We start from the raw sequence: 21,456 nt of genomic DNA, 5'->3' as shown, positions 1-21,456 counted from the left end.
ATTTTTCAGCCTTGGCGACTCAAGGAAGCCTGGCAGACATCCGTCTGACAACGGCTTCATTTGTGCTATCAACACAGGGGACAATAGTCTCACTGCTATCAAATTTCTGATTTTGGTTAGGTCATTAGAAATTTAATCCAAGGCTTAATTTATATTATACTGCCCAATACATTTAGAAGAGATTAGAAGATCATGTTTTATGAATATTATGGTCAATGTTACAAACATCAGAAAAACTCCATAGTTTGTCCAGGTTGGCTAAAAATAGGTGTATTTAACATAGTGTTGTTAAATACTAAATACAGCCTACCTATTTTGCTTTTGGCTACAAATTAACCTTTTATTATAAGTAAAGCAGGATGAAAACATTTCATTCCCTCATCTCCTTGGGAAACAGGTCTTTTCAGCAAAGCTACATTTACGAGACATGGTGAAGTCGTTTGCTTGTCAGCAAGTGCTGGCACATTCAGGGATAGAGTTCTGCTGGAGATGAGAACAGTGACAGAGGCTAGCAGAGTGATCACTCAGAGATGCACTGAAGTAATAAGATTGTAGCAGAGGTGCTTGGCTATTCCACACATGCACAGAATCTGTCTCCTTCTTCCATCTGTTGTTTCCCTCGCACAATAACCATCACAAGTTACAGTTACTGTGGCTCATCTTTACGCACAATACATCAAACTGTAAATCATAACAGAAACATGCAATAATGAATATATTCCTCTACATAATATTGGCGTCGGGAAAGGCATCAGGCTGTAAAATATTGCTTAATCCACACGTAGTTCTGACTCCAAGTGATACTGGGATAGGGCCAAAAAGAAGAGGAAGATGATGAAGATTATTATTATTATTATTATTATTATTATTATTATTATTATCCTCATTTGTTTTAGGTTACCAAACATTGTGGGAGTGCCAATGATACTTCTGAGTTTTTGAATATTTAAAAAAGTATAGATGCACGTATGTTGCAACAACATGCATTATAATAATACATTCAGTACAGTCTATTGAGTTTATTGCATAATTTATGCATCCTTATTTCAAGATATTTTAAAATAAGGTGTGAAAAATATGCAAGTAGACACAGTAAGATTCTCATGGCAATACATACCACTTTTTATACTTGAAAAATTGTCATAAAGAGTTGGTAACAAAAAATATTGAGCTGTATTGAGTTGACACTACACATTTGCCTCTTTTAATCTAGTAATTTTATTAACGTGTTTGGTTGTTGGTTTGTTTTGGTTCTGTCTTCTTCTAAGCAGCAACATCATCATCATAAAATCTCAACAACAACAAAATCAGATGGACAATCCAAACACCAGAAGAATGTACGACTTTTTACAATTGTTGGGTGTACAAAATGTCCCAACTAATACAATATTAATTTATATGTCATGACGAATTAATAACAAAGTATATTAAAATGACATGCATTCAAGCTCTGCAATTAAGTCCATATGTCTGAATTCATTGGGTGAATAATTCAACGTCTCGAGCATATGAAGTCTCTTTTTGTTCTCCCTTCCATAATATAATTGGTACTGATTAGCTAAACACTGAGCTCCTCGTGCATCCTGGAAGAAAAGAAAAGCAGAATATAATGTTATTTTTTTTGCCAGTATTGCCATATATTAAACATATCAGATAAAACAGAAAAAGCAACATTTAAATTATATGTCCTTAAACAAAACTATGTTTCCTGTAAGCATATAGATTCACCCACTGAGCCCTGCATATTTGTTGGTCTGAAAATGCATTGGGGCTGGGATTGTTTTGAAGAAAATATAGTGACGTGCTTCACATGACAGGAAAATTTCTTACTTACAAGAGCATTAAAGATTTAAATATACATGAAAACAACGTATTATGAATGAATCAATACTACATCACACCTGCCGTTCTTCTCAGTAGCTGAAGAGTGTGTGGTAAGCCTCAAAACACTATCCTAAATGCAGGGGATCCTGATATTTTTGGCAGAACCACATCATTTCAGCTCTCTTCTTGTGTTTTGCATTAACTTCACTGGTTCTGGAGGGAAATTGCTGTGCCACAGTGGGTGGAATAGAAGTAGGGAAATAAATTCAGTTCCTGGATTTCAACCTAACGGGGTCATCAGCCAGTGAAGATCTTCCTGAAATTCTCTGCACCAGAAGACTGACATGGCTGATCATTCCTTCAGCTACATCTACTCTGAAACCAGTGTAGTGCATCCTTCTCCCAACACTAGTATACAACATAGAAACTGAATAAGGTCATGTCCCCATGAACCGCGGAACAAGGAATACATTTATTTTATTACCATTGTGGGTCCATACTCAGTCCGCCTGATGAGCTGAAACACGGCCCTCTCTTTGTACATTTTCTTCAATTTCCACATCATTCTGTTCATCAGAACTGTTGCTAGTACTACGCACACTACTAATCATTTTAATGATAAAATTACATTACTATTTATCATTACTGTCTAAATGAGGTTGTATATCGGTAACTTTCAGTTGTTTACTGGCAGGCATGTTGTTTACAAGCGAATTTCAAAGTCTAGAGATAGCCCACTTCAAACTAATATTATGAAGCATAATATCAATATATATTAGCAAAAAGCAAATAACACTGGAGAGAAAGAGTCTCTAAACAAATCACAAATGGAACTCATTCTGCTATCTCTTGATAAAAGTTAAATTACGTAGTAAAGCAAGACAATGGAACAGTTTTGTGGTTCGGCATTTGCTCCACCAAGACGAAGCATGGAGCCGTTTCATGGCTCGGGCCAAATTAGTTCACCATGTGATGAAAGAGTTACGATGAGCAATCCTGTACAAATGCACATAAGGTAAAGGTGGTCATAATCATTCTGAGATTTTAAATGACTGTATACTGTTTTTATCAATGTCTCTCTCATGATGCAAGAGGTATTTTCTTGGGAGGAATTCACAGGTAAACCTCAGGTACAATATTGTGTTTATAAGAGAATCCATAACTGTGCGAGTTGGCTGTGCGATTAGGGTCGTGCAGCTGTGAGCTTGCACTCGGGAGGTGGTGGGTTTGAAACCCAGCATCAGCAGTCAAGGATCCAAAGATACCCTCTGCCCCCATTAGCATAGCTCTGCATTTGACCTCAAGTGATATTCGCCCTCAGAATTTGAGGACTTTCTTGAGAAGTTTCCTTTTTTATTTTTCAATTAGGTCCTTTCTATCTCAGTGTGGTGGGTGAGGGCCAAGCATTCAGCAGCATATCAGCTTCAGGACCTACTACTGTGATGTAGTGGTGGTCTGTGGCCTGCAATGAGATCAATCTAGCCTGATAAGGGGGTTTGCTGAGGTGAAAGACTGTTTCCATGTATTTAGCCTGTCTTCAGAGCTTCTTTCTCTAATGCGTTAAAGAAAAGGATCTCTCCAAGATAAAATGAATGTAACATCAGATTTTTACATATTTGGCATCAAAAAATGCAGTGGTATTATGGTGGTCAGACATCATTACTTCAGTTCCTTCAAAAGAAATATGGAGACCAACAGCTAATGCTACTTCTAATAATATTTCATCCTGCAGGCAGGGAATGTTGAGGTCACCTGCTATTACGGCTAAACCATCTGCAAAAGCAAGGCAGTCAATGTTCACAGCTTGGGACCCAATGCCTAAACTAATACAGTACCAATATTGAGTAGTCTGTTTCTCCACTCATGGATGACCCTTTCAAGAACACAGCTGAAAAGAATGGGCGAAAGCACACCAGCTTGATGAAAACCAGTCTTAATCTGGAAGGATCTACAGATTAACCCCCATGACTTTTGCTTGTGAATAGGTGTTGGTCAGAGTTAATTTGGTGATGGAACAAGTCTTGCTTTCCACGCTCATCTCCTTGAGAATATCAGGAAGACTGAATCAAGTTGATTGAGTCACAGGACTTCTTGAAATGAACAAAAGTGAATACAAGTGGTTTGGCACAAAAATATCTGATTTTGATGATACTATTTAGTGAAAAGATCTGTTTGCTGCAGGAGCGGGCTTTACAGAAGCCAGCTTGATGTTCACCAATCTGGGGATCAACAAGTGCTTCTCACAGGATTTCAAAGGCAACTGAATACAGAGATATGCCTCTGTAGTTATTCACATCTGCTTCGTTGCCTTTTTTATAGTGAGGATGTATAAGAACTGAGTGCCACTCCTTAGGAATAGTTTCTGATTCCTTTATATCATGAAAGAATTCTTACATTTTGGCAACAAAATTGGGACCAGCCATTTTCAGAAGTTTGGCAACCATGGAATCCTTGCCTGATGTCTTATTGGGGAGAGATACAATGATTTGGGTGACTTCTTCCATCAGAAGGAAGAGAATCAGGTGAAATGAAGGAAAGACCACAAATTGTAATCTTCGATGCTGCAAGAGGGCAGTTGTGTAAGGAATCAAAATATTGAGCTAATCGTTCATAAATATCATGATTATTCAGACTAAGACTGCCTTTCTCGTCCTGAAAACACGGCGAAGGGGCTTGGTAGCCAGAAAGTTCCAATTTGAACGTGTAGTGAAAATCACAAATGTTGTGTCTCCAGAAGGTTTCTTGAAGGTGAGCTTTTCATAAGCACATTTTCCTTTATAGATCACTTCAGCAGTCTGTTTATACTGGATGAGGAATTCTTCAATTTTTCCTGTCTCATTCCAGCCTTAAGAACATTTTTGAGATCTTCATCACACTGTTCAGTTCACTACAGATATTTCTTTTTCTCCACAAAACTGATCGTCGCTATGAGTAGCAGCATCCTGAAACTCCTTGGAATTGTCTTCCCACTTGTGTGATTCTAGAAACAAACTCTTTGTGGTAATCATGAATGACATTCTAATTTATTTTGAGTTCACTGATCCAAAACCTATGGATCTTCTGCATCTGGGATCTTTGACCAACTGGACTTTGGTATAAACCGAACTCTAACCTCATTCAGATAATGGTCCGAATCAATATGCATCTCTAAGCACTTTAAAATTCCGTATCTTGTGGAAATTGCAGTGGGAGATGGCAACACGGTGTAAGTGATGCTCACTAATCAGTTCATTAGGCGAGAGCTGGCCGTGCTGTGCGGTTAAATTTGCGCAGTTGTGAGCTTACAGCCGGGAGGTAGTGGGTTCGAATCCCATTGTCGGCAGCCCTGAACATGGATGTCCATGGTTTCCCACTTTCGCTTATGAAGATTACTTTTGAAGTGGGTGGTCATCATTTTGAGGTACTTCTGCTTATGGGCGTTGATGAAGCATTCCCCATGATGGTTGATTCAGGCGTGAATTGAATGTTTACCTATGATGTATCTAAACTTTCACTCACCAAGTGAGTTGGCTGTGCCGTGCAGTTAAGTTCACGCAGTTGTGAGCTTACATTCGGGAGGTAGTGGGTTCGAACCCCACTGTTGGCAGCCCTGAATATAGATTTCCATGGTCTCCCATTTTCACACCAGGCAAATGCTGGGGCTGTACCTTAATTAAGGCCAAGGCCGCTTCCTTTACACTCTTAGCCCTTTCCTATCCAATCGTCACCAGAATACCTATCCATGTCGATGTGAACTAAAGCAAATTGTATTTTTTTTAATTAAAAACTTTCACTCCTTATCCAACTAAGCACTGAAGTCACCTAGAAGAATGATTGGTTTCTCAATTCCACAGGACATTATCAAGTTGAGTCCAAAAAGTTTCAATTTTCTCTGGATTACTTGAGTTGCCTTGACTGGTAACAACATGAGCATTGATTACGGTGAAAGCTTTTTTAGCGCACTTGATAGTAAGAGCTGACAGGTGGGGGAAATGGCCTTAAAGTCCACTACAGAATTCACAATGGATGTATGAACTAAGAAGGCTGTGCCTAGAATAACTAAATTAGCGGATGTGATTTTAGCCGTGGATTTGAACCTCTGGTAGATATACATATTGAAACAGGAATGCCCTGTCGACATGCGCTCTCAAAGTATTTCTTACACAACTCGCGCTAACACCCGTCTACTCTGGTCTTGAAAAGACCGCTGAGCGCTCCAGCAGCGGACGTGACAGCGAGGCAGGTGATCGCTCGCTGCGGGGAACTAGCCAAGGCCAAGTGACGTCACAATTGAACATTCCATTGCTTCCATTTCGTTATCGCCAGAGTGGAATGTCCGATCAAAATTTTAATCACGTCATCATGTAGATCTTTAAATAAGATAATAATGTACCAAGTTTCAAGAAAATCGGTGGAAGAATAGCCGAGTTATTAAAGACTGAAGAATCTTGTATTTGAAACCTCGCAGTCCGACCCACGTGTATAAAAGAAGTGTGCTGGCTTAGTAGAATTCAGTGTGTGTGTGTGTGTGTGTGTGTGTGTGTGTGTGTGTGTGTGTGTGTGTGTGTGTGTGTGTGGGCCAGCTGCGGAGGTTGTACTCGGGATCGTTACTCTGTCCGGCTGAGTGCCGATGACAGAACGTGAGTGATATGGTTAAATTTTCTAAGTGTTGGAAGTGTGATCTTAGGACTTCAATGTCATGTGAGATTGAAGGAGGCAGATTATAGTGACTAATTTGTACAAACAGTAATACAAGTGTGATAGTCAGTTTCATAATGTATCGAACTGAAAGGGCTTAGATGATTGATATTTTAAACAATTACGAAGTGCCTTTTGAACTTCATTTCAGTTCGCAAAGGCTGTACCTTAATTTATCTTATGGGACTGTTCTGCCTGGACTTTTCTCAAATGACTGTGTGTCCCATTTCATAAAGACTGTGCCTTGTGAAAGAATGTAATTTTGTTCATAAGATTGTGTGTGCTCTAGCTTGCATTCGTAGAACTGGGTATTCATTTTATTGCGTTCAAGCATTTTGTAAGACTGTGTCCTAGTGACTTAATTTATTTCTTTTCATTGGACTCTGCCAAAGAAATGGTTCATTTCATTTCATTTCATTTCATTTCATTTCATAAGACTGAACCTCAGAGTCATAGAAATTTCCAGATCATTGTGTTACCCCAATAATTTCGAGTTCGTTGACCAGTGTATCAGACGATACTTCCTTTCATATTTTGAACTGTCCTAATTTTCCTCATAATCACAAACTGTGACACTGAATTTATTTGAATTTCTTCGAAGTGTTTGCATCCAACCCTATTAACCGTGGAACTTGTGAATTTTACGAACAGTGTTGTGTCACAATCTTTAGTGCAATGCAGTAGAGGAGTATTGTATCAGATTCTATTGATATTCTGTGCGAAGTCCACACATTTCTCTACTCCCTTAATGGGATTTTGGTGGAATAAAAGCTAATTAAATATTCCACGCTGCACGCAGACATCACTGGACGCCAGATTCCCAGGTTCGAGTCTCAGCCGAACTTCGAAGGCCGTCAAATGCCGTGGGATAACGTGGTGCCATGGTGCCGAGAAGAACTCTATGGTGAGGGGGAAGGAGCCCAACAACGTGGGACATCACCAACGCCGATGGACGACGTCTCTCCCTACCTCTACCTGGACATTCAAAATCTCAACTGTTCGTCTGTAAAAGGTGATATAATTTGTTGATTTTTAAATAAACAAAAGTTTCAACTTAATAAGAACTTGTTATACTACCCATCTCTCTCTTACTCTCCGAGCAGGGACCGAACACGCCCTGGCGTCAATCCATACCTTCCACTGAAGTACGGGCGTTCCTGTTACAATATATTGTTGAGATATCCTCCGATATGATTACAGAATTGTATTACATTAAATAATATCAAATACATTCTCTTTACTGATTTTCTACGTAACCAACAATTTGGGATCCATTCAAGTCAATGCATGATACAAGTCTTAACTTGACGTTTTTGCATGCTTTTCTGCAGACCTTGGTGGGAATTAAATTGATCTTTGCAGTTATAACCTGATGCATGCGAGCTTCATTTTGGATAACATGCTTGTACACTTTATCCCTTACATGCCTAAAGAAAAAGTCTGGTGGTATTAGGTCGAAGGATCTCGCAGGCCATTCTCGTACCATCATACCGTTATGTGGTGGAGCTCCATCTTTCTGCCAGTGTTTGAGGTCATCCTGTGCCAGTAAGAGTGAACCAAACTAGTATGTCACTCCTGCCCACATTATTACTCCCTGAGAAGGGTAATTGTTTTGGTTGGTAACTTTTGGGTTTTCATTTTGCCAGTAAACACAGTTATGTCTGTTAGGAGACTGACACATGAAATTTGGCCTCCTTGGACCAAACGATGTGGTGTTCCGGGTCAGGATCATCTTCTAGCATTTGCAGCCAGGTGTGCAAATTGAAGGCATCAATCGAAACCATCTTAATTTACTGCATGTAACAGCCTTGGCCGGTACAGGTACATTTTCAACCCAAATACGATGCTCTGAATACTGGTTCGCTTGATACCTTGCATGATACATAGCCGACATTGCGATTTTTATTTGAGAAAAGAGCATGTCAATTCCTCAGCCGCACATACTTGATTCCTTTGAGTATGAACTGACCTGGGACAAGGCATCTCTGGATAATGAACACTTCGTATTTCAATGAACACCTCGTTTATTTAAATGACTGTAAGCACTTTCAGTACTGGAGGTCCTTACAGTTCTGTCACTTGGCATCTAAACTCAGAAGCATTTTTCCATACAGAATACAATCAAACACATTACAATAGTCTCTCTAAAGACAGTCTTGCTTCTGCCATTTTCTCTAATAGCTAAAGCAACAAAAGACTCACAAAATACAAATGAGCATAACTGTAATCACATCATTAAACGTGTTCCAATATTTGCCCCTTACTTCGCGGCCAATCTGTATACGGAATGGAAAGGGAACAATAAAGTCTATGACGATACATCAAAGGAACAAAGCTAGGAGGATGATATTACTATGGCATACCTGCCAACTTTTAGAAACCAAAAATAGGAAGATTTTTTAATTCTTGGATTTCATCACATATATTCCACCATAGTCTAGGTGAAAAAAGGTCAGGATAAAAGGGATACATATCTACAGTTACAATGTGAATCGACCATTAAATTTAAAATCTTAAACTAAGAAAACATAAAAATGGTTACAAGAAAATGTACCTAATCATTCTCGTTTATGACACGTACGATTAATAATATTTATGCCACACCAGCACACGCAACAAAATGAATAATACCGTATTTTCTCGCGTAATCAACACACTCTTTTGACGAAAAATACAGGCGAAAACTTTGGATGCATAAATCATTCAAGGAATTCAGATACTTACAAATTATTTACACTTCATTTACATTTAAAAGATACATAAAATATAATTTAAACACAATTGGTTCAAGTCATTTGCGGTTATCATCATTTGGCGTGAAATTCCGGTGCAAGATTTTTTCTGAGAAGTCAAATAGGGTACATCACGCAAGTTAGACACGTGGGTTTGAAGAACCAACACTGGAAAATATTCTTCCCATTACGAACTGACAATACGATCTGAAGTGAAACAAGCAAGAACTAATAAAAGTACAATTCATGTAATGTCATAACAATGACATACTGGCAAAAAAAAAAGAAGAGAAAACTGTCCAACAAGAGAAGGGCCGGGCATCGAAGGAGGGACCCCGCTAGATTACCCCAAACTGTTCGTATCCAATCTTGTATGAGTGACGTGTCCATCCACCCCTTTTCTTGAATACGAACGTGGATCACTCGCGGAAATTTGACTTTAGTTATTGTTTTTCGTTTTAGAACAATGTAAGGTGCAAGCTTTATGCCATCAGCTGTTACAGCAAGCATTGCAGTACATCGTTTTTTGCTTCCAATAGCGCGTACAATAACACTGTTCCTTTCTTATTGATTGTTCGACTTTGTGGCATACGGAAACTGATTGGACGTCTGACCTGCAGTTCCTCTAAGGGAGATCAAATAATCCTTCATTTAACGCTTCTCAATCACAAAGCGGTGAACATGGTTGAAATCTTTTGTCATTTTTTGACATAATATTGTTCTTCGAAGAAGAAAAAGTCCATTTCTCTTCACAAGATTAATCAAGCCTCAGCTAACTTTCAAATCCGAGAAACTGGTTCCATGTGCAGCGGCTATTTCTCATTTTTTAAAATACAGCGTTTCATGAGAAACGGCTTTCCAACGCTGCTTAACAAAATCATACATTTAACCTTTGAATGCCTGAATTTTTTCTTGCGAAAACCATTTTTATGCTAATGTTTGTGATTATGAGCTACTCCTTAAGTGTGCACTTAAGGTTTTTGTCGCTCGGTACCGCTACTTGTGAGAAACATGTGGGTGCTTGCTTAGTTGTCACAGTACTGGAATTACTTTGCCGGCATGCACTCAGTGTGTTATATTTATGAGTAGAAAGGGTATTATTACTCTGTATGATAGTATATTGAATAAATTTAATACAAACTGATGGATGTATTTCTCAAAGCGCGCACACAAAATCATTATTATCCGGAAACTTGCCAATACTGTTCTAAAAAACTTAATATATTACAGAGAATGAGGAATATGAAACATCCTCCACAAGGCAATGCACACGACTGCTTCTGAACATGGAACGTGGCAAAACATTTGACAGAGTCCTACTTCATACTTCATGGACTCGGTACGGGTGTGGGAGCTGTATTTTTCATATGCGCATTTCCATCTTCACTCGGAATTGCGCATAAAGTGATCAATTCTGTCATATCGCAGCTCAACTGAAATCCTAAAAGAACCCAGAGAACGGTTAGAACTGGGCATTTAGCTCGAACAGAGGAACAGAAAAATATATTTTGTAAATAATAAATAATCACGAGGGAAATATATGTAACGGACTATATAACATATGATATTGTGTACATATTGTTGGACATTAGTGAGATTATTGTTCTAAAGTTGAAAGACAATCAGAAATGTCGTATAGAATAAAATAATTCATATGTCTATCAGATTACAGGCAATTATACAGAATGTAACACTAATGACTGATTGCTATGACGAACGCCTAGCGGTGCCAAATGCCACCAGACAAATGTTTTACGTCATAAAATCAAGGAAAGTGCAACATATACAAATAATGGTAAAGCATATTACAGGCTGATGCTAGGAGATACAAACATATTCTCTACCATGTATAAATACAGAAAAGAAACACTAATAACACAGTACTTACTTCAGTCGGTGAGCCATTGCGGCGAACAACAACACACTGTTCAATTCAATGTCTCAACAATCAGGTTTCTGTGGTATTGACGGGCAAACAATGGCACAAATAGTTAGGAGGGAATCTCAGCTGTAAGTTGTAACCACCGAATGAATTGTTTAATTAGCTTCTCATGGCTAAATAGGAAAAATAGTGAAGCAATACGCCTCCGTGGCCCAGACGGCAGCGCGTCGACCTCTCACCGCTGGATACCGTGGTTCAAATCCCAGTCATTCCATGTGAGATTTGTGCTGGACAAAGTGGAGGCGGGACAGGTTTTTCTCTGGGTACTCTGGTTTTCCCTGTCATCTTTCATTCCAGCAACACTCTCCATTCTCATTTCGTAGCATCTATCATTCATTAATGTATCACTTTGGGAGTGGTGACCCCATCGTAATAACAGCCTATATATGATTCATTCATTACATCCCTGACCCGGTCACTGACTTGAAAACAGGTTGTAGGTTTTCATTTTCGTTTTCAGTGAAGCAATACGCAACGGTGCCAAACAGCACCTGTAGGACTTGAGGATTAAGCAGATCCTCCTCTACTTGCTGCTTTTTGGTCCGCAAAATGCTTCGCGAGACTTGTTGGCCGCTTGAAGTGCACTTCTGTTACCTTACCGCGATAGTGCACGTTTCATTTGGACACTGAATACTTGCTGCCCGCTGCCCTATTCCCATATGTGTCGGCATAACTGATCACCGCGAGTTTGACTACTGTGGACTGAAATAATTTTGAGATCACAGAATGTCCCGTACCTGAAACACTCGTAAAATATGTTTGTATCAAACTGGAATAGAGCGTCACTATTGTTGCGGCCAACAAATTAGGAGGGTCAGAGAAATTATGCTGTTACCAAGGTTATGTAGCAACTGGTGAGGAAATGTCAACTAAACACATCATTTCGGAGTGCCAGGCAAGCTGTTGTCTCTCAAGCTCCTGATATTACTTCATACGTTTCAAAACAAATTACACTACAAGCTTCAGAAAAGACTGCTGATTTCAGTGGTATAACTATTTTCCATACAAACCAATTCAAATAATTGTTAAAAATAAAATCTTGAACAAGTAAATTTAAATCCGTAGAATCATGCAATGAAAATTTCAGTAAGTGGCCAAGTGTTTATTTCTTCAGCCAATAAAATTTTGTCTCTGGGAAAAATGTAAAAAATTGCTTGACATATTTTTTATGTGAAGCATATTTCCGTGAGTCTTGTTGATTTCCTGGAAAATGGCCCAGAAAGCAATCATGTAAATGTCACTAGCTGAGGCAGTTTGACGCGCGCGCGTCAGGACAGGCTTCAGAACGCCGTGAATACTTTCGGATTACATATAATCTGTATCAGTTTTATTACATTATAACTTTAAATATTTGAATACTGTATATTGTACTAAGTAATATAGAAAAGGAACTACTTTAAAGAATAGGTTTACATTAATTTACAATTTACAATTTTCTAGCTACAAGGCAGTCTAAGATTTCTTAGTCACTGTCATCACTCATCTCACTAACTGTCGCGTTGTCATTTACACTGATGATGAATGGCTCCATTCTTTTGTCCCTTACTATTTCCTTGGCCCAATCGTTTGTTTGCAGATTTTCTGCACGATTGAAAAACTTTTCCCAGTCTGCAGCAGTCACACGGTTGATGGCTTCTGACGTGAGATTTTCTACGTCCTTTATTTTGAACGTCTTGTTTCTCTCTGACACTTCTCTCTTGACTTGAGCCTATATTAGTTCAATTGGGTTGAACTGACAGTGGTAGGGTGGCAACCTTCCTGCCTCACGGCCCCAAGAGAGAGCTAATTCAGCAAGCTCGTACTTTTTTTCTACTTTGAAGGGATCAACTTTATCCAAAAGTTCAGCTCAAGTTTCTTGTTCACTAAAAGGCTTGTTTCTCTTCAGCAACCACTCTTGAGTTTCTTTCTTCTTCCACCCTGTATTGGGTAATTTTTCAAGTAAAGCTGAATGTTTATAGATGGTTCCTCCAGACTTAATAGCAGGTCTTCTACAAACCACTTTTTAAAAGATGCCTGGTTCATTTCTGAGTGGTAGTCCAGCCCATATTCTTCTTTGATAGGAACACCCAATTACACTGGGGTATAAAACATTTAATACCACTTGCGTGGCAAACAATCAGTCTTCCACCTTTCCCAGTGGGCACCTTCAATCCCCTGCTCTTATCTGAATGTTGCCAAATAAACTGTTTACTGTGCGACTGATTAATACAAGTCTCTTCAAAGTAAATACGTTGCCTCGGGTATTGTTCATGTTTCAGGTCATGCATTTTTCTCAAAAATCGTGCATGGGCTACGACAATGTTCTGTCTTTCTAGCAGAAATGTTCTTCCATCGTTAGCCCTGTTGTATTTGAAGCCTAAGTGGTGCAGCACTCGTCGCAATGAACGTACACTTCCACTATATCGTATCTTCTCTCAGCTGTTTACGCACATTTTCCGCTGTAGGAAATTCCCCCCAGTCGTAAAATTCAAGCACAGTTCGCCTAGCTACATCGCAGTGAAAATCACTAAGCATACTAAGCTTTTTCTCCCTTACGTAGTTTTTCCTTGGAGACGAAAGTATTTTTTGGTTGGGTGAATATTTTGCTTCATTAACACATCCCTGGACTGAACGAAGGCTAACATAACACATTGGTGCAGTCAATTCTTGGTTTTTATTGATGTTCACAGTCTGCAAAATATTTGAGTTGGCCAACTTCCGCACATATTGCAATACATTCACAATTATGGATTTTGTCTGGCTGGCTAAATCCTTCTTCTTAAGCCCTTCAAACCGACGATGCCTCAGAGGAGTTTCTTGTTCGTTTCTCGCACTTACTTCGTCCTCTTCAGATAACAGACCCTAAGAAACACCAGGCTGAACACATTCACTACCCATCTTTAATTGCACTTATGGTGCGAACTCAACAGCTGCATGACAGGGAATGACTCGGGTAAGGTGGCCTGGAGCGGATGGGCTTCGGCTAGACAGCACTGCACGATCAGTGTTTCCAGTCTGTGCTCGGAGGTAGGCGACTCTCGACCATCTGTCGCTTCGCCGTTCCCATATCTGACGACGCCTAATTTGGTGGCCGCGACAATAGTCACTTCTGGGCTGATTCTCTCACCGAACTTAGAGATGGGGAGATTCTGAACGAGTGATTCATAATGAACGAATCATTCCACTGAACGACTGAATCATGATTCAGTGAAAAAAGTGAATCGACTCGTTTGTGAATCGAAAGGTGAATCGAGAGATGGCAGCCTCAACTCGTTCCTTGGTTCCTCGTTCGTTCCAATTTTATTATTAATGAAAAAGTGCGCCCGAAAGAGAATTCTCTGTGCTATAAGAGCATAGAGATCTTGTTCTGTTCTTGTAAACTGTAAAGTGATACTGTTCACATTTCTGGCTGCATAATGTGCAAATACATTGATCATTCGCTTGATGAAACTTTTTGTTAACACATAGTTTATGATAAAACCCATGTATCGTTAGCCTAATGATAGTACGTCTTTGTACTTGGTTTGTTCCGGTCAAATCCCTGTATATCATTGCGCCCGTCCCAAAGAAATTGTAGTCTATCTCCTCTGCTTTCAGTTTTCTTTCTGCTATTAGTTCATTGCACGGTCCGGTGGAAGGTAGTTGTAGTTCGATCCTTAATTCTTCTAGGAAGAAACATTTCTCTTGTCAGGGCGTAGATTATTCTGTTCAGTGCAAATTTTCCAGATCCAATAGCTCTTTTCAGGAATCTTGTTTTGACATTTTCAATTTTTCTAAGATCATAGATGGTTAGTTTCTCCCAAATGAAAGTGAGCCCATACGTAACTATAAGCGTTATTTTGGTTTCAAAAAGTGTCATAGCTGTCACTAGTGCAAGGGATGTTAAATCCTTAACACATTGCGGACCGGTCCCGAGAAAACTCGTGTTTGCCTAGCCGAGCGTTGCGGACCGGTCCCGAGTTATCTCGTGTTAGCAGCAGACCCAGCAGACTGAACTTTAGTGCTATCTTTTGAGATATACGGGAACTATTTGGAGGTCAAGGGTGATAGAACTCTGTTACGTATGGTTCTACACAATCGATAGTCGCATTTGTTTTCGAGTATTCTTCATATCGTAGATTTTCTTTGCATTTCTTGACAACATATTTACAAAGTTCGAAGAGCCATGCAAGATGGCAGCACCTAGCGATCACACGTGTTTACACAAAGATGAAATTATTCGCGAATTATGTGCTGATACAGGCTCCGAATATTAAGTGATGCTGAGTATTTAGAGTTCGACGATGAAATATCTTCTAACGGAAATGTTTCAAGTGATGACGAGGCAAGGTGTGGAACTCACGTAGCGCAGAACGAGTCGTAAGTTATATTTGTGTTACGGGTGTAAATATTCTAAATATTGTAAATAATGCAGTGTTTTATGACGACTGGGTTATGGACAACAGTGAACCTAGGTTAGAGGATTTTGAAAGTGCTCCTGGTATAAAGGTATAGCCTAATGAATCTGGAAACATAGGACAAGTGGCAGGACTTATGTTTGGTGAGGAATTTTTTCAGTATGAAGCTGAAAAGACAAACTTACACTATGAGCAGAAATCACATTCTCATAACTTATCCCCTAAAACACTAAAGTGGACTAATGTCACTAGCAGGGAAATTAAAATATTAATCCTCTGTGTATATTGATACGTCAGGTGAAGAAATCATGTCTGAAAGATTACTGGCCAACCGATCCCCTAATAAAAAGACCAATATTTCCGAAAACTATGAGCCGAAATAGATTTCAAGAAATACCCTGCATTTCAACCAATTATTCAGGAAGGCCAATAGAAAAATCCTTCAAAAGCTATTGAAGTTCTGACAGTTTATTTGTATGCATGCACTCCAGCTTAGAGGTAGTTAGAAAGTGGCCGGGAACAGGGCTGTGCATGGGGCGAACGGCACCCGGTCCGCAATGTGTTAATATAATAATATATTAATAATAATATAATAATGTAATATAATAAAATATAGTATAATATAATAATATTTGTTCTGATTCATATTGCCAAATTGGGTATCCACCATTTCTGAATCAATGATAACTTGTGAAGAATGACTCTTGTTATTTTTTTTTATTTAACCTGAACTAAAAGTCCGGTTCACAAGTCAAATACTCCTAACCTAACAGGAAAAGCCTTTTTTTAAATAAGAAATTATCATGTCATTTCAAGTCGCACACTTCAAGGAACTGTAATATACACTCATCTTCCAGCTTGTTGTGAAATGTTACGTTAAGTTTACTTCAAGGTTCCCATTCTCGTGAACTACTCTGAACTAACATGTGGAACATGGCCACAAAAATGTTCATATCTACTTTTGCTATTTGCTTTACGTCGCACTGACACAGATAGGTCTTTGGCGACGGTGGGATAGGAAAGGCCTAGGAATGGGAAGGAATCTGCTGTGGCCTTAATTAACGTACAGCCCCAGCATTTGCCTAGTGTGAAAAGTTTAGAAAGGATTAGTCGGAGAGTTGTGTAGAATTTTTTGACTATAACCTCTAAAAAGGAATGGTTCATCTGAGTCTCTACGTCACGTGGTAATCGAATGAACAAATCAAATGAATGAATCATTTTGAATGAATCGGTTCTTCTAAATTAATCAGATTCCCCATCTCTAGTGCAGCGGGATTTCCTGCCAGCTAATAACAGCACGTACCCCTGTATTTGGAATGCCCACTTTCACAATAGGAAGCCTGCTATTTGGAGTAGTTGACATCTTTATTTCGAAGCGCATCCGAAGCTGCGTGATGGATGTTTGAAGTTGTGGGTGCATCAAATACGTGAACATTTCTTTTTCTCCACTTTGGACCCAAAAATATTGGGATGTGTAAATTATGCAAGGTCATTAATTACGCAAGAAAACACGGTAGTTTCCTTTATCAGACGGTAAAATGAACAGAAATTTATAGGCATCTGTAAACACTTGGAGATAACGTTTGTTATATTTTCTGGCCATAAAGAGAAAATACCAGAAACTGTCACCGACACAACCCCCTTAAAAACATTCAACTCATTAATATTATGCACTTAAATATGCAAAACTACCACATACAAAACAATTCAATAAGTCCCATATATTATTAACATACGACTTTGACAGAGGGGGAAAGCATAGAAACGCAACAAGAAAAAAAAAAAGTGGCCTACAACTCCAATGAAACTACGCACAGAAACGATGTGAACAGTGCGCAAACAACACAATAACAAACTCATTCTTTCGTCCCGATTAACTGAGTCGCTAGCGTGCGCTAGCCTCTCTTGCTTGCAGGACGATTGCCGCCCCGAATCCCCAGCTGTATAAAGTGCACACGCTGCTGTGGTGAGCGGGAAACACGATGGCGACGGACGAAACACTCACGAAATAAAGCATAAAATAAATACGCTTGAAAATGAGGTTTCATAAATTACAGAAATACATAAGAATTTATCCTTTATCCTAGGGGAAGAGTATTGGTCATACTAGAGGTTATATTGGTCAAAATTAGGAAGAAGTAAAAATAGGAAAATTGGAAGACGAGTTAATAACCGGAGAGTTTCCTGGTAAATCGGAAGGGTTGGCAGGTATGCAATGGCATGTGTGCAATTTTATTTGCCAGGGCAAGCTAGATTGGCGCCGTCTGAGCATTCGACATCATTACGTAGGTATTGCCCCCGCCCGCTTGCCCGTGCGGCCAACCAGTCCAGAATAGGGAAGGAATGCAAGGCCAGCCCCTCTCTGTCATCTCCATGGAAGCCTCTGGCTACTACTAGAAACCTCTAAAGGATTGAGAGCCAAGTGTGTTCAATGCATACCCAGTTTGTGGATTGTTCGTGAGCTGCTTAGGCACCTATATAAGGCAGGCAGGTGATCAGTGAGTGGCTCAGTTTGAAGTTCTGTTCAGTGTGTTGGGGACTAAGTGTCCGAGTACTGTAAGAGTTCCCCGTGGAGTACTGAGTGGAGTATTATGTGTACTGCCATGGAGTAATGAGCAAAGTAGTGAGTGCTCTCTCTTTCTCTCTCTGTGCGTGTGCGTGTGTGTGCGTGCGTGCGCACGTGCTGCTGTGGAGTGCTGCAGTGGAGTGCTACCGTGAGCACTGTACAGTCAGAGTGTGTGTGGGTTTTTGCTGAAGAGTTCAGTTGAGTGAGCGCGGTACCGTTGAGCTATGTTAGCAGACTGGGCCTCAAGTCAATGGGTCATATGCATAAAAATGTAGAACATTCTACAAGCACAAGCAATAAGTAAAAGCAAATGCTTTCAGCAAATAGTGGCAAGTAAAAGCATTTGCTTAAATTGATATGAATAACCTTTTGCTTGTGCTGACTAGAAAATGCTGCAAGTTTTTCCAGCATATGCTGACTTCTTAGACTATTTTAACTAGCATTTTCTAACCGCACAAAGCATGCTGGTTGCCCATAAGGGGTTAAGTTAGTATAGAAACACATGTTGACAGCCGTAACCATACGAGTTTTGCATTCGGTGTTACTGGTGTTTACAGCTCGTTTCCATTTCCTGCAGTGCATATTCAGTGTTCTACGATGTCAGAGATATCAGAAACAGATGTAGAAATTGACGTAAATTTTCACTTCATTTCGATGATCAAACAGTTACCAGTGTTATTAAGTACATCGCAAACTCCTTCGACGAAAACAGCCAAATTACAAGCTCTTGAACAGTTACGCGAGAGTTGTGAGAAGAATCTCAGGTGGCAATTCACAGCAGATCAGGGGAAAAAAGGATCCATAACATGAAAACCCAAGTGAAAAAGAAGAGTGACCGTAACTCTACAGGAAACAGGAAGATACAGTTGAAGAAATGGGAGAAGGAACTTCTAAATTTAATGGAAGGACAATAAAATGCATCATTCACTCGTGTACCAGGTATGCCTATTAATTTTTTTTTTTTAAACAATTTGCTTTACGTTGCACAGACACAGGTAGGTCTTACGGCGACGATGGGATAGGAAAGGCCTAGGAGTGGGAATGAAGCAGCCATAGCCTTAATTAAGGTACAGCCCCGGCATTTGCCTGGTGTGAAATGGGAAACCATGGAAAACCATATTCAGGGCTGCCGACAGTGGGGTTCGAACACACTATCTCCCGGATGCAACCTCACAGCTGCGCGGTCCTAACCGCACGGCCAACTCGCCCGGTGTTAAACTTTACTATAGACTCACTGATGAAATACCGTATCACTCCGCAAGCTGTGTAGTAATTAGAAAAAGAATCATTAGGCCTAACGTATTTCTTTCTTTTATGAATCATTCATGTTGAGTTCATTTTATTAATCTGTAGATCAAGGTCAGTAATTCTATTTCATCAACATTTCAGGAGGCTGTGCTGTAGGAGGAAGTAAGGAACACGCACATGATATCAATGATGATAGCATACCACCACCATGAAAAAACAAGAAAATAAAGTTAGCTGCAGAGACTGAGGAGACGGAAAGACTTTCGATCATGGAACTTCAGAAACTGGTGTTATTGGAACAGGTTAAGTTAGTTTGCATGCAACAACAGGAAGTAGGAGAATGGAAATTAGCTTCAAATTTAAACTTATGTGAACAAACCTACAGACAATTTGAATGATGTGTGAAACATAAAATCAGAGATATAAGTGTTTGTATTTGTATTCAACTGAGGCGAAATGATACAGTAGCGTACAAGATGAAGATGAAGTTAAATGAAAAATACGAGCCACACAACTGTTAAATTTTGCTGTCATTTTCAGATCACAGTACTTCACTACTTTCATAGTTAATTTTCAGCAACTTGTTGAAACAAAATATTAGCGATTTCATTCCTTCTCTGTGTACCACGTCTTCTCACGTCATCATACCCATATTCTTGTTCATCCCCATCAGCAGCACCACTATCATCATCATTTTCTTCAGTATAAACATTATCAAAATTGTCCTCATCTCTTAAATGCTTAGAGACGTTATGCAGCACAAAGCAACAGATGATAATGCATGAAATTTTCTGTAGAGAGATTCTGACTTTGTTTGCTAGAAGAGGGAAATGTCTCTTCAGCTGGCCAAAACATCTTTCAATAATTACTCTGTTTTGAGCATGCACACGACTGTAATTTTCTTCTTGTGGATTTTGAGGGTTTCGGTAAGGAGTTAGCAGCCAAGGTACAAACCCGTAACCTGAATCACCCAACAGTATTGCAGCTCCCGCGTGGTCTCGCAATCCTTCACACACACGTGAATTCTTAAACATGCGACTGTCATGAACAGAACCAGGCCAGCTGGCATCAACACTTGTAAAAAGTTCGCTACCTCTCGCTGACGAAATCAATGGTTCTATTAACAATACATTACTGTCCCAACTTGGAAACCCACATCGCCAACAAAATGAAGAAATAATTGCATTCATTCCTACGATGTTAACGCACCACCACGCGTCTCGTCTCTTTCTCCCACGAAAGAGCTCGAAATTAATTCAACATTTTCTTCATTAAATCTATACAAATGTTTATATGCACGTTCATCGCTACGCCGTCTGGGATTATAGAGTTTCCTGTGTCGGATATTCACAATTTGCACCATTAAATCAACCAGAAGGCAACACTAAGTCAACACAGAAAAAACTTCAAGCTAACTGAGACTGGCTTGGTAAATCTTAAGCAAATGGTTGCATAGTACTAGCACATGCTAGGTTTTATTCATGTAGAATTCAGCATTTGCTGGAAAATTAAGCAAATGCTTGCTAGCAAGTAAATACCAGTAAGTAAAGCAACTGATAGATTATTTTATTCATACATATTCCAGCATATGTTTACAAAGGAGGTAGCAAAAGCATTTGCTAGACTTTATGCATACGTCCCATTGTGTCATGTCAATTTGGAGTCTACAAAGAGTGTTTCATTGACAAACAAGTGCCAATGAATTGTGACAGACTATACATGACGTGCAGTATTGGGAAATTGTATAGTGCATAACTGGAACTAGCCTGACTTTAGAATCCAAAAGGAAATCACAGATGGGCACTGGCAATAAACTGGATAATCCTTCCATGAGTGTAATAAAGAATCTTGAAGATGGAGGGAAAAGAGAAATGAACAATTTTTTGGATCAATCAGATGAAAGATGAACACACTAATTATGAGAAAATAGTAACACAGCTGGAAGATATACTCTGAAACCTGCATAATGTGAAAGGACACATTTCTGATGTCAAGAAACACAGAATTCAGAGAGAGAGGAGAGATGAAATGATAACAACATTACCGTACCTGACTTACAGTATATTGTATAACTCTGGAATACTTCTATTC

The 21,456-nt window shown here is 39.4% G+C and overlaps 1 protein-coding gene across 5 annotated transcripts in view; it reads right to left on the bottom strand.

The window, feature by feature from the left end:
* Positions 1 to 1,194: 1,194 nt before the first annotated feature.
* LOC136864380 (ATP synthase mitochondrial F1 complex assembly factor 1) overlaps positions 1,195 to 21,456 on the bottom strand; it is a 198,789-nt gene continuing 178,527 nt past the window's right edge. For all 5 annotated transcript variants that reach the window (XM_067141309.2, XM_067141305.2, XM_067141306.2 and 2 more), the window contains exon 8: positions 1,195 to 1,583. In XM_067141309.2, coding sequence (XP_066997410.2) covers positions 1,428 to 1,583 — 156 coding nt within the window. In that variant the 3' untranslated portion in view covers positions 1,195 to 1,427. The remainder of the gene's footprint in view (positions 1,584 to 21,456) is intronic.

The sequence above is a fragment of the Anabrus simplex genome, chromosome 2 (assembly GCF_040414725.1).
Source record: "Anabrus simplex isolate iqAnaSimp1 chromosome 2, ASM4041472v1, whole genome shotgun sequence".
Classification (NCBI taxonomy): Eukaryota; Metazoa; Arthropoda; class Insecta; order Orthoptera; family Tettigoniidae; genus Anabrus; species Anabrus simplex.
Note: the sequence above shows the minus strand (reverse complement) of the source record. Positions and strands in the feature narration are given on the sequence as shown.